This window comes from Vombatus ursinus, unplaced genomic scaffold (assembly GCF_900497805.2).
Source record: "Vombatus ursinus unplaced genomic scaffold, bare-nosed wombat genome assembly UNPS02014942.1, whole genome shotgun sequence".
Classification (NCBI taxonomy): Eukaryota; Metazoa; Chordata; class Mammalia; order Diprotodontia; family Vombatidae; genus Vombatus; species Vombatus ursinus.
The window spans coordinates 5,017,501-5,031,584 of record NW_020954720.1 but is presented as its reverse complement, the minus strand read 5'-3'; the positions used below and the strand labels follow the sequence as shown (position 1 = coordinate 5,031,584).

The 14,084-nt window shown below is 35.5% G+C and overlaps 1 protein-coding gene across 2 annotated transcripts in view; it reads right to left on the bottom strand.

Moving 5' to 3' along the window:
- Positions 1-14,084, bottom strand: part of MYCBP2 (MYC binding protein 2, E3 ubiquitin protein ligase) — a 269,948-nt gene that overhangs the window by 239,824 nt on the left and 16,040 nt on the right. The window contains exons 3-6 of one of the 2 annotated variants that reach the window (XM_027844542.1): positions 5,858-6,011; positions 939-1,135; positions 485-727; positions 132-203 (exon numbers count right to left, since the gene is read on the bottom strand). In XM_027844542.1, coding sequence (XP_027700343.1) covers positions 132-203; positions 485-727; positions 939-1,088 — 465 coding nt within the window. In that variant the 5' untranslated portion in view covers positions 1,089-1,135; positions 5,858-6,011. Of the gene's footprint in view, positions 1-131; positions 204-484; positions 728-938; positions 1,136-5,857; positions 6,012-14,084 lie in introns of those variants that run through there. The other variant, XM_027844541.1, reaches the window with a different exon arrangement.

The window sequence follows — 14,084 nt, the reverse complement described above, 5'->3', positions numbered from 1 at the left end:
AACAACAATTAGATATAGTACTTTTTTTCTTTTCCTATACTGGGAAAGTATGTTTCTCATTCTTAATATATGTGAACAATAAGCTTCTAAGATTAAAAAAAAAGTTTGTCTTGTTTTAGACATTGTCCTACCTGAGCATAACCTAACCAAGACTTTTTTTCTTTTCTGTTTTTGATGCGGGATGTAGAATTGTATATATGACCCTGTAAGATAACAAAAGTTAGTCTGACAATTATTCAAATGGCAGTTCCATATGTTATCACTTAATCATCTAGAATTATTATAAAGACTATAGTTAGCTGAAAACAAATGAAGAGAACAATACAAAAAAAAGGAAAACATTTAACATTGAATTTTAATTAGTAGGTTTTTTTTAAATCGCTCATCATTACTATTAGATTAAAAGGTATTTTAAAAGTCAAGCAAGTCACAAAAAATACAAAGAATCTTCTATTGTGGATTTTAACTACAAAGAGTATATTACCCTCACTGTTCCACTGTATCCAGAGCCAATTTTGTATAATCCATCCTTGCATAACAAATAGAGGAAAAAACCATCATTCTGAAGTAGGCATTGGTCATCTTCATCTACAGAAATTTCTTTCAAAGGCCACTTGTGCATCAATGCTGCTTTTTTAATTCCATTACTAAACCAGTCCTGAATTTGAATTTTGCCCACCAAAACAGCTTGTACGCTCCTTTGGAGAGAGTTTAGAATTGTTGGCACCTACGTGGGTACAAAATTACATTACATGACTTCAAATACACAACATAGATAAGGCAATTATTAAAACACAGCATTTTAAAAATATGAAAATGATGCATAATACATAATTCTGTGTAAGTTAGTGACTTAAAACAACTCGAAAAGCAAGACAAAGTAGGAAATCTAAAGCAGATAGTGTTTAAATATCAAAGTGAAAATACGTATGAAATACCTGAATAGTTTGGCAAGCATGGCTGCCATTGTTAGTGAGGATAGCAGATATAGCCTGAAGAGTTCTTCCTGTTTCCCCCCAAGAAGCTACCAGGCTAAATAGACAAGCACAAGAAAGTGCAGTCAGGGACTGTCCTGTACTATCACTCATTCCAGTACTTCGAACAGTAATTTCCAAAAGGAGCTGGAAAAGAGACTCTGTGGATAAAATAAAATTCTATTAAATTAGCACAGGTAAAATACATTTTACATATACTAACATAATTTCTTTCCCCTTTACTCTTCTTTCCCAAAAGTCAATTTGAACAGAACTAAAAAGAACATTAAAGACTATCTTTGATTTAGCTCCCTCATTTTAAATATAAGTAAAATGAAACTTACAGCTTTTATGAAACTTGCTTAAAAAGTCACTTAAAACACTGTTATCAATTCACTTATGGAAGAATTGAATCATGCAAGAAGTAAGCACAGATTTCATTTTACATTAATGGTTTCTCTTATAAAGTTGATGTAAAAAAATTCAGTGGAGCCATAACTTTGTATGTACTTATTTGCAAATCTTTAACATAACAAACGAAAGTTATATAATTACCGTGATGCTAACATAGTGAAGCACAAACTGGTAAGATAATAAGTTTTTATTTTTATCACACAGCTTTTGTTTTATTACTAATATCCCACCTATTATTCGCATATTATTTTTAAAATCTTTTCAGCATACCTTTCCACAGCACTTTTCTATCCAAAACAGCCCTGCGAGACAAGGCAGGAATCGTTATCTTCAGATGAAGAAACTAGAGGTTAAATAAATTTAAGACCTAGACATTAAGTAATTTGTCTGAGGTCCCAGGGTCAGAGAATCTTAGAATTTTAGAGGTGGGTGGGACCTCAGAGGTTATCTAGTCAAACCCTCATCTCAAAACTAATCCATCTGACACTATGCTCCTTATCTAACAAGCCAAAAATCTTGATATTTCAATTTTGTATGCCACATAAAAAATAAACTTTTTAAAAAAGAATTACGTTACCAGAAAGATCTGAGAGGATTGAAATGTGTTATTTTAAGAACATGGTTAATAGGATATTGTTGCCTGCCAAGTGATTTGTCAGATAATAGTTATAGGAAAGAAATCAAAAGACCATTGTCTCTACTTGAAGCATCCAGGTTCTGCATGAAGACCTCTAATAATAAAGAATTTACCACTTCTCAAGAGCCGAGTCTCTTTTTGGACTAGCTCTAACTGCTAGGAAATTTTTCCTTACATTGAATCAAGAGCTAACTAGCTACATAACTATGAGAAGTCTTTCAAATATCTAAAGTCATTGACCATGTCTCTCAGTTTACCCTTGGCTTTTTTGTCCCCATGTTCTTCAACTTGTGTGACACGGTTTAAACTTAATTCTTGTGGCTCTTCTGCAGACATGTGTGTCCAGTTTGTTAAAAGTGTTCCGAGAATTTAGTGCCCACAGAGGTGGTGGTGGCTGTAAGTACGAAATAGTGCATGTCCCTGTCAATCTTTTTTGATATTCTGGTCAGTTTTTGTTCAACTTTCCCCATTTTTTATTCTTTATTAATGAAGTCTTTTATCTCCCAAAGTACTTATTCTATTGTCAATGTGATATTAATTCTGTAGCAGGGAAAGATAGTACTTGGGAGGATCTTAGGTCTGAAGGTAGCATCTCGGGGCTCCTTAAAAAACAACTGGGAAATAAACCACAAGGGTGATGGAAATCCTCTACCATGTCAGAAGTAAGCTAACCAGAGGAGCAGCTGAGTATCCCTTGTAGTTTTTGAAGATGGGAAGCCTTCTATATCAATAACTATGGACCACTGTAGGTAGATACAAAGTTCAGTACTACAGTATCTCCTGGTGAATAACAACATGTCATTTGTTCACCCAGAATAGTAGTTCTCAAAGTGTGGTTGAAGAGCCCCTGGGGAACCCCAGGGGGTTCATGAGGTCAAAACTATTTTCATAATAAGATGTTTTAATTTCTAAATATTGCTCTTGGGGGTGGTGGAGGTGGTATTCCAAAGGTTTGGAATACTAATCCTTGGGCATTATGGTTACCCATTAATGAAAAGTACAATAAAATTACTGAACAATGGTGCTAAACAACTCAGGGAAGAGGAAAATTAGGTCAAAAAGAAAATACTGATTAAAGGGCCTGAAAATTTTAAAAAACTTAATAAAATCCAACAATACAGCAAACTCATAAGTATGTGAGATGGATTTGGGAAGTTTTTTTCTTGGTCCTGGCCTGTGATTTCATTCGAATAGGAAATTTCCAGTGAAGAAAATTCCTCTACAAAGACAGAACAGCAATTGCTCTACAAGTTATATTAGCAAGTTGCCTGGGGCACTGAAAGATTGAGTGACTTGGATAATGTCACACATCTATTTACATGTTAGAGGCTGGACTAAAATCTCAGTTGTTCTAACTTTGAGGTCAGCTCTCTACTATACCATGCTGCAACTCTGCAAGATATCAGAAGGTAAGAAATAAAGTTATTAATGAAAAACAATGGTCTTTTGATTTCTTTCCTATAACTATTATCTGACAAATCACTTGGCAGGCAACAATATCTACTAACCATGTTCTTAAAATAACACATTTCAATCCTCTCAGATCTTTCTGGTAACATAATTCTTTTTTAAAAAGTTTATTTTTTATGTGGCATACAAAATTGAAATATCAAGATATTAGTCCCACATGTAACAAAATGAATAGCTAATAAAATACATATTCCAACAAATCATCTGGACTAGAAGAAAAAATACTGTTCTTCACAATTAACTTGTATGTATAATGCTTAGTCAGAGAAGGAAGGTGCAGTGATGGGGAAAGCATGGTATTCATTCAGTTAATCAACATGTAAGTGCCTAATGTATGTAAAATACTCTGTCAGGTACTGAGGAAGACATGACAACTGAGATCCTGTTCTTCCCTCAGCTTAAAGCCTTGTCAGTACAACATATAAATAACTGCAACAATAAAACAGACTTTAGATAAAAGAAAGGTGCAAAATACTATGAGAGTTTCAAAGAAGGAAAGATCATTTCTTACTTGGGGATTGGGGTATGGATTATAGTGGAGATCTGGGAAGCCTTCATTCAGAAAGTGGCATTTGAACATGCAGAAGATACACAGATTTTAAGTTAGATATGGGGTAGGAAAGTATAAGGAACAGTGTGAGCCAAAGAAAAGAGAGCAGTGAATGCCAAGAGGTACAATTTGGCTGGAAAATAAAATACTCAAAGGTTTGAGGAAGCAGAGTAACCTGATCAGATCTGTAGATAAAGATAATACTGGGATTTACACAGTGCTCTAAAATCTTCATAATGCTTTATATATTATCTCATTTGACCTTCAAAGCATCCCTGAGAAGTAAGTACTACAACTATTTTGATACCAGTGTAATAGATGAAAATACTAAGGCACAGAGAGTTAGTCAGTGTTAGTAGCAAGATCTGAACCTGGGTCTTCTTAACTCCAAATCTTATACTCTTGTCCCTTGTGGTACACTGCCCTCGTACAGTGAGAGGTGTAAAGGGAAATAACTACGGAGGAAGAGACTGCTGAAATGAGGCGTGAAATCCAGACATGAGGTAGTAAATTACAATGGCTGTAGTGGGGGAAGAAAGGGACAGCTGCAAGTGAAACTGTACTGGCAGGTGGACATGGACAACTGAATGGATGAGGAAAGGGAAAAGAGAGGAGTTAAAGATGAATCTGATCTGGGAGAAGAATGAACAGAATTTACAACACAAGTGAAATATTACTCAGTGCAGTTAACTTTATTAAACATGCTAACAGTGAACTACTTTTTTCAAGGCCTCATGCTTCTCTCTCCGTAACATTTATATTATATGTCTTGCACATAGGAAGTGACTGACAATGTCAACAGCAGGGGAAAACCATCTATTCAGAAGTTTTGCTTCTGTTTATGCTTCTATTCTTTAAGGCCACCGAATTGTTTTAGTCTTGATTATAGAAATGCCTACTGACTGATTCTTTGGTATAAAATCACAGGATCACAGATTTGATTTGGTGCTAGGAATAGACTTCAGAAATTATCGAGTCCTTCCCTTTCATTTTACAGATGAGAAAACTTAGTTTAAGTGCTAGTCAATCAATCAGCATTAATTAAATGTCTACTGTGTTCTAGGTACTGGGGACACAGAACAAAAACAAAGCAGTCCCTGACTTTGAGTAGCTTATACTCTACTGGGAGAAAAATATGCACACAGGTAGGTAAAAATGAAATGTACACACAATTATTTCAGGGTAGAAGAGCACTAACAACTGAGGGGACTTGGATAGGCCTTGGGTACAAGAGGGCCCTTGAGCTGAGCCTCAATGGAAGCTAGAGATTCTCAGATTTGCCCAGGGTCACAAAGATAATAAGTAATAGAGACAGAATTTGAATCTAGGTCCTCTGACTCCAAATTCAACACTATTTCTATGTGATATATTTGTGTATAATTCTAATCCCTCACTCTTCTCTTTCCATTTTTAAAAATCATCTCACCCCATCACACTAGTGCTAGCCAGAGTCGGGGGGAGGGGTGTGTGTGTGTGTCAAATTTTGCATAAATCCCATTAACAGTTCTGGTTTTAAAAAAAGTTTTGATGAGAAAAGTTTAAATATTAACAACCAAGACAAGTTTTCAGAGTTATATGCGGATATTTATATTATTTTTATCAACTACTATCATTATAAAGAAACATTTTCTATAACTAAATTGTGACTCCTAGATAGCACTTGTGACAATAATGAAAGAAGAAAGTCTTTAAGCCTTCTTTTTATCTGTTTAATCATATTAATCAGAGATGAAATTTCACACTATTTTGTATGCTTACTTAGAGCAAATGCTTGGTTAAATAAATCACTTTTCAACAAGTATGAGATCTTACCAAGAACCTCAGGTGGTTCTGACTGGAGGCCTTCCGGTTGTTGACCCTGCAACACATTAAGCAGAGCTTGCAGACTCCTAAGACACAGGGACGGATGAGAAAACCGTGTCTCTTTGATCAACTCAAAAACTTCACAAAGTCCAACTTCAATGATCTAATTGAGATAGAAATATATATAAGATACATAAAGTTATAATAAGCCTGCAAATAAAATATTTCTTGAATAATTTACTTGGTACAAGCATTTCCTTACAGAATATCTGGTAGCAAGGTACTGAGACCAGGAAAAGCAGTAATTCAAGTTCAAAACTGAGGAAATCTCTCACTTTTATTGTATGGTAGGAGCCAAAACAGGAAGCCACTCACAATAGCTGTCATGGTTTTTTTTTTTGTTTTGTTTTGTTTTGTTTTTTTTACAAAAACTGCATTAATTTATTTTTTTAATCTGTGGGCTGTACTTTACAAATTTTACCTACAATGCAATAACAAGTGATAATGCTATTAACTGCCAGCTGTGATGAAAACCCAAGACTATATAGAGACAGAGATATGTATGTATGTATACAGTCATATACATATCATTATAAATATATACATGTATGTATGTGTATATATAGAGAGTGAAAAAATAACTAGGAATCACCTTTGGCAACTCTTCCATGATAGTTTTTTAAGGATGATAGACCATCATGATTCTACTTTAGAAAATGTTCACCTGAATATTCCATGGGAATTTTATTCCAGTCATTCATTCATCTTTGGGACTTGGAGAAATCTACTTCATATTCTAATTTTAATGAGGACATTTATGAGTAGGCTTGGGGTCATTATTATTTGACAATTCTTTTGCCTCCAAAGGTGCTTCTGTACAACAAAAAGAATATACATTTGCACAGTGATTTAATGTTTACCAAGAACTTCTGTGCAGCATTCTTTAAGGTAGGTGGTACAGGTATTATATGCTCATTTTACAGATGAAGGAAGTGAGGTTCAAAAGGGTGACATGCCATGAGTCATGCACTTAAGTAGCAGAATTAGGATTCAAACCCTGGTGTCTCCTGATTTCGAGTTCAGATCACGTCTTACTCTGCCATACTACCTACAAAGGAGATCATAACCTTAAAAACTAAATATAGCGGTCCCCATACTGGAAAAATAATAATCCTCATTTTAATTTTCTCTATTTTATGTCTGAAAATTGCATTCAAACTAAATTACTGAAAAATACTGTACTGCAGAAAAGTTATGATATTGACCAAATGACTGCTGTACCAATTCTATTAATTAGAACGGTATTTCCAGTGGTTCTGTGGAACCATACATATATTTTCATCTGAAACCACACATCCATAAGAACTACAATCCTGTTCCAAGGCCACAATCTCCAGGATCGAAGAATGGTAGATTTAGTAGTCATGACAGTAAACTACAGTTTGGTAGCTTCCGGCAGTAGTTTCATGAAGCAGTTGTTGGTTGTTTGTTTTTTTTTTTAAGAGCACATACTCTCAATTACAAACTAAAAAGAGAAAGAAATAGCTAACATCTTTGATTCCCTTAATAACACTGTGGTTTTATGAACTTAATTATATTTTCTTTCTGTTCCTTTTCTTGGAGGGAACAAATTCTTCAAGTTTCCTACCTAAATTTACTTCTTTGGGGTTTCAACAATCCTTATTAAAGTGAATATTCCAGGATTTGGTAAGCAAGATAACAATCACCCTATTCATATTGTTCATGAATTTCACAGACTTCAATATTATGCTCATTTAGTACTAATCTTTAATGTCTATGCTAATATGTCTATAATATTTTTAGCAGCTTTACTATTGATTTTTTTTTCAATGCTTTATTTGAAATATGCAAGGATCAGGGCTGCATCAAGTATTCAAGGTGAGAATGAACTAGTTTTGTAGAATTTGTCTGCAATGATGCCCAACCTTTTGATGGCCTTTATTTATGTATTTTTTTGAGTGGGAAAGGGGTGAGATAATCTTATACCTCCCTACCTGAAGCCAATCTTCCTTCAGTTCCATCTTGTAACTTTGGGATTTCACTACCTAAAAAATTTCAGGGTAATTTGCTAATTTAAAGACTTCAATATGTATTCCCTCAGCCAGAATTAATTCATGAAATGTGAAAGAAAACCAGTTCCAACTAGCAATTCCTTGGCAATGTTTTCTATCTCTCAAAAAAATAAAAATTTTATCTGCTAATAAATCTGATAGATCATAAAAAATTCTTCCCAATTCTATGGAGATGGGAAAAAAAATAAGTCTGAGTAGAGAATGAGATGCAAACACCCTGCCTAGAAAAATTCATTTTGGATGCTGCTCCTAATAGTGCATATGGCATATGGAGGCAGCATGGTGTAGTCCTTATGAAGGCAGAAATGACATGACTGGACAGGTGACTGGATGAGAAAGGGGTAAGAGGGAGGAAATGAGGACAATACCTAGGGATGCCTGTGCTAATGGGAAGATGGTAGTGCCCTTGAGAGTAACCAGAGATTTTAGAAAAAGGGAAAAGTTTGAAGGAAAAGATCAGTTCAGCTTTGGACATTTTGAATTTAAAACGTCTATGGGACATCCTGTTCAAGACATTCAACAGGCAGTTAGAAATGTAAGAAGGGAGTTCAGGAGCGAGGTCAGGGCTGAATAAGTACATCTGAGAGTCATCAGTATAGAAATAATAACTGAAATAACGGGAGCTGCTGTGATCACCAAGTGGAACTGTGCACAGGGAAGATACAAGAAGACAGGATAGAGCCTTAGGGAACAATCACAGTTGGTGGAGGTGACCGAGTTGAAGATTCAGCAAAGGGGACTGAGAAGCAGTAGTCACAAGAAGGAAGAGAACTAGGAAAAAAGCAGTGTCATGAAAACCTAGAGAATGTCAAGAAGATAATGATCGGCTGTGTCAAAGGCTTCAGAGAGCTCAAGAAGTATTGAGAAAAGGTCATTCAATCTGGCAATTAAGAGATCACTGGTAACTTTGGAGAGAGCAATTTCATCTGAATGATGAGTCAGAAGTCAACTTCCAAAGAGTAGAAGAGAGTAAGAGAAAAGGAAGCAGAGGCACTGCCTGCGAGTCTGCCCAGATAATTCAAGTGCTCCATTACTGCTACAGTCAAGGCCAGGTTTGACCCTCCTTATCTATTTCCTTCTTTCGTCAAGACAATCTATAACTATAGTTCCTTAACAATATTGTTTCTCCCTTCATTAGTCCAGACCAGAGGTTCCCAAACTTATTTGGCCCAGCGCCTTCTTTCAAAAAAAAAAAAAATTACTCAGCGCTTCCCTGCAAATCTAGTTTTTTTAACCCTTTAACAGTTTTTTAAAATTTGCATCAATTCAAAAAAATATAAAATATTTTAAAATGACATCTTAAATTTAACAATTTATTGTAAATTTGTTTTTTTTTTCCTACACTGAAATTTTGATGATGCAATATAGCGTCATGTAATGGTATAGTACCGTATTGTAAACAAGTCATTACATGCACATATTCCTGCTGGTGCATGCTGGATTTCCCTACAATGCATGACAATGTGCACTTGTCAACATTTGCTTGTTAAGACCTGTCAGTGGATTTGACAACTGATTGGTTATAACTTGCATTTTGTGTGCTTATTTGAAAAATAATGTAACCACTATGACTTTAACTCTGTTACACAACAGATGAAACATGTATGAATGGTTTTTCAAAATTCTCTTCTCTTCGCTTCTTTTCTTATGCTTCCTTCTACCGCCCCTTATTTTTATTCAAAGCCCCCCAATTGTACCCAAGGCTGCTACCACCCCACTGGATCATTCCAGCACCCCCTAGGGTGAGGTATTACCCACTTTGGGAACCTATGGTCCAGACCCAAATGATTTCCTGTATCGTTCTCCTCTCCCTCCAACCTTTGATTCATGTGTTTTTTCTCACATGGCTGTATCTTATTAATATGCAATTCTATACCTTTGTTTCCATTTTATCTATTCTGTTTCCTTCTATAAAACATATACCTAGTCTTTCCATAGCTATATTTCACTCATAACATATTGTTCCTGCCTAACAATTCCAGGAGGACCCATCAGGTTGAATCTGACACCTTGTAGTAAGATGCCCAGTATACTTTATTACCTGCAGTTGGTGTACTTGTGTACAGACAGCTGGGGACACAGGTTTTGCTGCTGGGTCTTTTCTTAGATTCTGTCTTCTGTAAATTACTTGTCTTTTCTGCTGATACTCTACTACTCTCTTGGCTTCCTTTCTTCTCCTCTTCTCTACTTTTTACATCTTGTCACCTGAAACCCAGCTGTACCTACGATTCTGCTTACCATCCCTGTGACTCCCTAGAAAGAAATTCCCTTCTTTGGCCATTCCCTTATATGTGTGCTATAGGTTTCACCCTGCTGGAATCTAAGCTCCTTGAGGGCAAGGAATGTCTCACTTTTGTATCTATAGCTTTAGCACTTAGTATATTACATAGTTAATGCTTTTTCATTCATTCATTCATTTATTCATTTATTCATTCATTCATGCAGTCATCTATTCCATGAAAAGACAGTACAACTCTAAAATCCTTTTGTTAGAATGACAAATGGTGACTTCAGTACTTTTAACAAAGAATAACCAACCATTACTACTCATCTATCTTTTCTGCCTCAATTACTGCATGACCTTTCTTCTGGTAGCACCTTTGCAACAACATCATTATCACTTGAAGCAGGAGGAAGAGAAAAGGGAGAAGGGGAAGGGAAGAAAAGGAAGATAAGCATTATTAAGCACCTACTATGTGCCAGGCACTATGCTAAATGCTTTACAAATATTATTTCATTCTACCTGCACAACAACCTTGAGAGATAGGCATAATTATTATCTATCATTTTACAGTTAAGGAAACTGAGGAAGGCAGAGATTAGGCAACCTCCCCAAAGTCACATGCTACTCAGAGTTCTTCCTGTCTCCAGACCCAGCACTGCACCACCTAGCTGTTTCACAATAAATTCCTTCCTTAGAGGTTGTCTTTCAAACTATTCACTCTTTAGGGCAGGGGTTTCTAACCTGGAGTCTGTGAACTTTTTAAAAAATACTTTTGATAACAGTATTTCAGTATAAGTTGTTTGCTTTGTAAATATATTACAATATTCTGAGAAGGGGTTAATAAACTTTACAAGACTATCAAATAGGTCCATTAAACAAAAACAGTTAAGAAACCTGGCTCTCAAAGGTTCAAACTTTTTTTTTTCAGTTTTGTCTGATCTTTGTGACCCCACTTTCAGTTTGCCATTTCCTTCTCCAGTTCATTTTACAGATAAGGAAACTGAGGCAAACAAGGTTAAGTGACTTGCCCAGGGTCACACTGTTACTAAGTGTCTGAGGATGCTAGCACTATATTCATTGTGACACTTAGCTGCCCTTCAAACATTTTAAGTAACACCAAATACTAAATGGGTTCATCTTCTATCTTTCATCCTCCTGATTGAGGTTATCATTACCGTACCGCTTCTGTGGATTATTTTTATTCTTTATTTTCTTGTTGAAATACTTCTATTCTATTAGGAAACTTCATTCCTGTTAACCTTAAGTAGAGAATTGTTACTCCACCACCCCTTTCACCTTCTTAACTAGACAGGGAAATCAACCTACACTTTGTGTTATATATCACTGTCAGAAACATGAACAATACTTTTTTTGCAGCTCACTGAAAAAGTCCCTAGGCTTTCCAAACATAATGGAAATCAAATCTTCATTCTTCTATCAATGCATTAGAACAAATCAAGCTATATGGAAGTCTATTTTATCCTGGAAGCTGCAGTTTAAGCAGGACATTAAGAAGCTAGAGTACTTCTAAATGAGGGTGGGAACTCAGAAAAGTACTTGAAAAAATGGTAAATAAAATCATAGAATTTTAAATAGGAAAGGAGGTCAGAAGTCATCAGGTCCAACTACCTCACTTCACAGATAAGGAAATGAGGCTAGGACAGGGTTGATAAACTAAGTTTATATGCTTATTAGTGGTAGAACTAGGACTTGATCTCCAATTACCTAAGCCCTGTGTGCTTTTTACCTTTCCATAATGTCTATAACTATATAAAGACTGTATAGGAACTGGTGACATTTAGCCTGGAAAAGGGAAGACTCTGCTTCACTCACTAGGTCCTAACTCTTCCCACCAAAAGACTAGCTAAAAGGAATACTTCCAAAACCACTGTCCCTCAAAGCACTCACTGACAAAGTCCCCTGGTTGCAATGATATCCCCTCTTTTTGATATCTGAATAAACTCTGCACCATGTTCAAGAAGCCCTGGAGATTTTCCAGGTGAATTAGGAATTTGACAACATGAGTCCAAGTATTTTCTCTGACACTTACTAGTCATAATTCTTTACAAGTGAGTTAACCTCTTAAAGCTTTTGCTTTCTCATTTTTTAAATGAGAATAATAATACTTAATAAAATGGGAATAATAGTAATGTTTGTTATCTGTCAGGACTGACAATGATGAAATAATGCACGGAAAGCACTTTGTAAAATAAGTGCCATATGAATTTTTTTTTCAATTTAAAAAAAAAAAAGATTTGTTCCTGGCTTAAAAAGTAATACTTGAGTACTCTATAGGCTTGTCTCATTCCCAGTTTGTACCTGACTGGACACACTATATATAAGTCTTTATTCCATTTATTAAATTGTCCTTTAATTTTCTCAAAGATGATATTTTTTTTAGTCCTTTTGGTTTTACCAGCTAAACATGATGGATGGGGTTTGGTTGGTTGGTAACTGTTGGGGATAAGCAAATAGACTGGTGTTCTTTCTTGCCCTCAACTGCCTGTATTTTTAGTTTGTTTTGTTTTTCAGAGATGTGTAATTTATTCTGTATATTTTAAAAGCCTCCAGTCTTCCTGTGGGTTATTGACTTTATAACTATCTTTAAATTTTGGTCAGTTAATTTTTGTAGAACTTAATACCTGAATTTGAATGATGAATTTCTTTGGCATGTTCTCCAAAAAGAATACAGAATTTAACTGTGTTGTTATTATTTTCAAATAGTAACTCACACACAGACAAAATGGTCCTTTTTGAAGAGGACCCACAGTACATGCCTTTTACTCTCTACTTCCAACTCCCCCTTTCCCTCTATCGTAACTTAGCTATACTCCTAAAAAGAGAGCTAGAGAATATATCTTTAGTTTGTAGTGGCTAAAGGGCGCTAAACAAAACAGAGATACCATTTTTTCTTGACAAAGCTACCCTAAGATGGGTAGTTATCAAGTTTAAAGAATTTAAATAGCAGAACATGAAGCAAATTGGCAGGAACTGGGTATTAGGTATGTTCTTCCTCATGTAGAAGAATAAGTGACTTGGAGGTTTGAAGTAAGACAGGGAATTAAAGGATGATTGATGCTTGTTGCTATATGGCTGAGAATCCTACTTTTCTTCTAAAATATGACTTCTTCTCTCCCTGACATTTGATTTTCACATGACAATACCATTTCCAAACTTATTTTAAACTCAATTACCACTCTCTATTGGAAGATTCAAGGCTGAAAATAAATTAGCAAACCCATCCTAAGATAAATAGTTGTAAAAATATACTTTCTTTCCTCATATCCCCAAATCACATATTACACTCCTTCAATCTGAGAACCTGACAGCTTAAAAAAAAAGAACAGAAGAAACCTGTTATTAGGGACACCTGTCCTTTCTCACTATGAAAGTTCAGGTTGTTCACTTCTGGGGGTATGACAGAAGTTATCCGGCCCTCAATGAAGTCATGAGTAAGTTCAGAAAAAATAGGGTATCTGTAATTCCATAATGAAAGAGGTAACATACTACTGTACTGAAAGAATTAGCTGCTATTAGAATTTAGTTTCTGGGAATAAAACTATCCTCAGATCACGGCATAAGGTCTTATATGATATGAGGTCTTATCAACTTAGGTCTGGATCAATGATTGAATGGGGCAACTATTGGGATCATATAATAAGCTTTAGCCAGAACAATCAAGAAGCAGTTAGAAGTTTTTCTCAGATTGAACAGTTTATATGTGGTACATCACTTAAGTGCTAAAAAGGATCTTTAGCCTAGGAGGAGACATAAGGAACGCAGTATGGCATAAACATAACTGGGAAGAATTGTTATAAGGTACCAGACATAGGGTACCTGGATTTACTACCACTACTACTACTGGATTTACTACCACCACCACCACCACCACCACCACCACCACCACCACCACCACCAC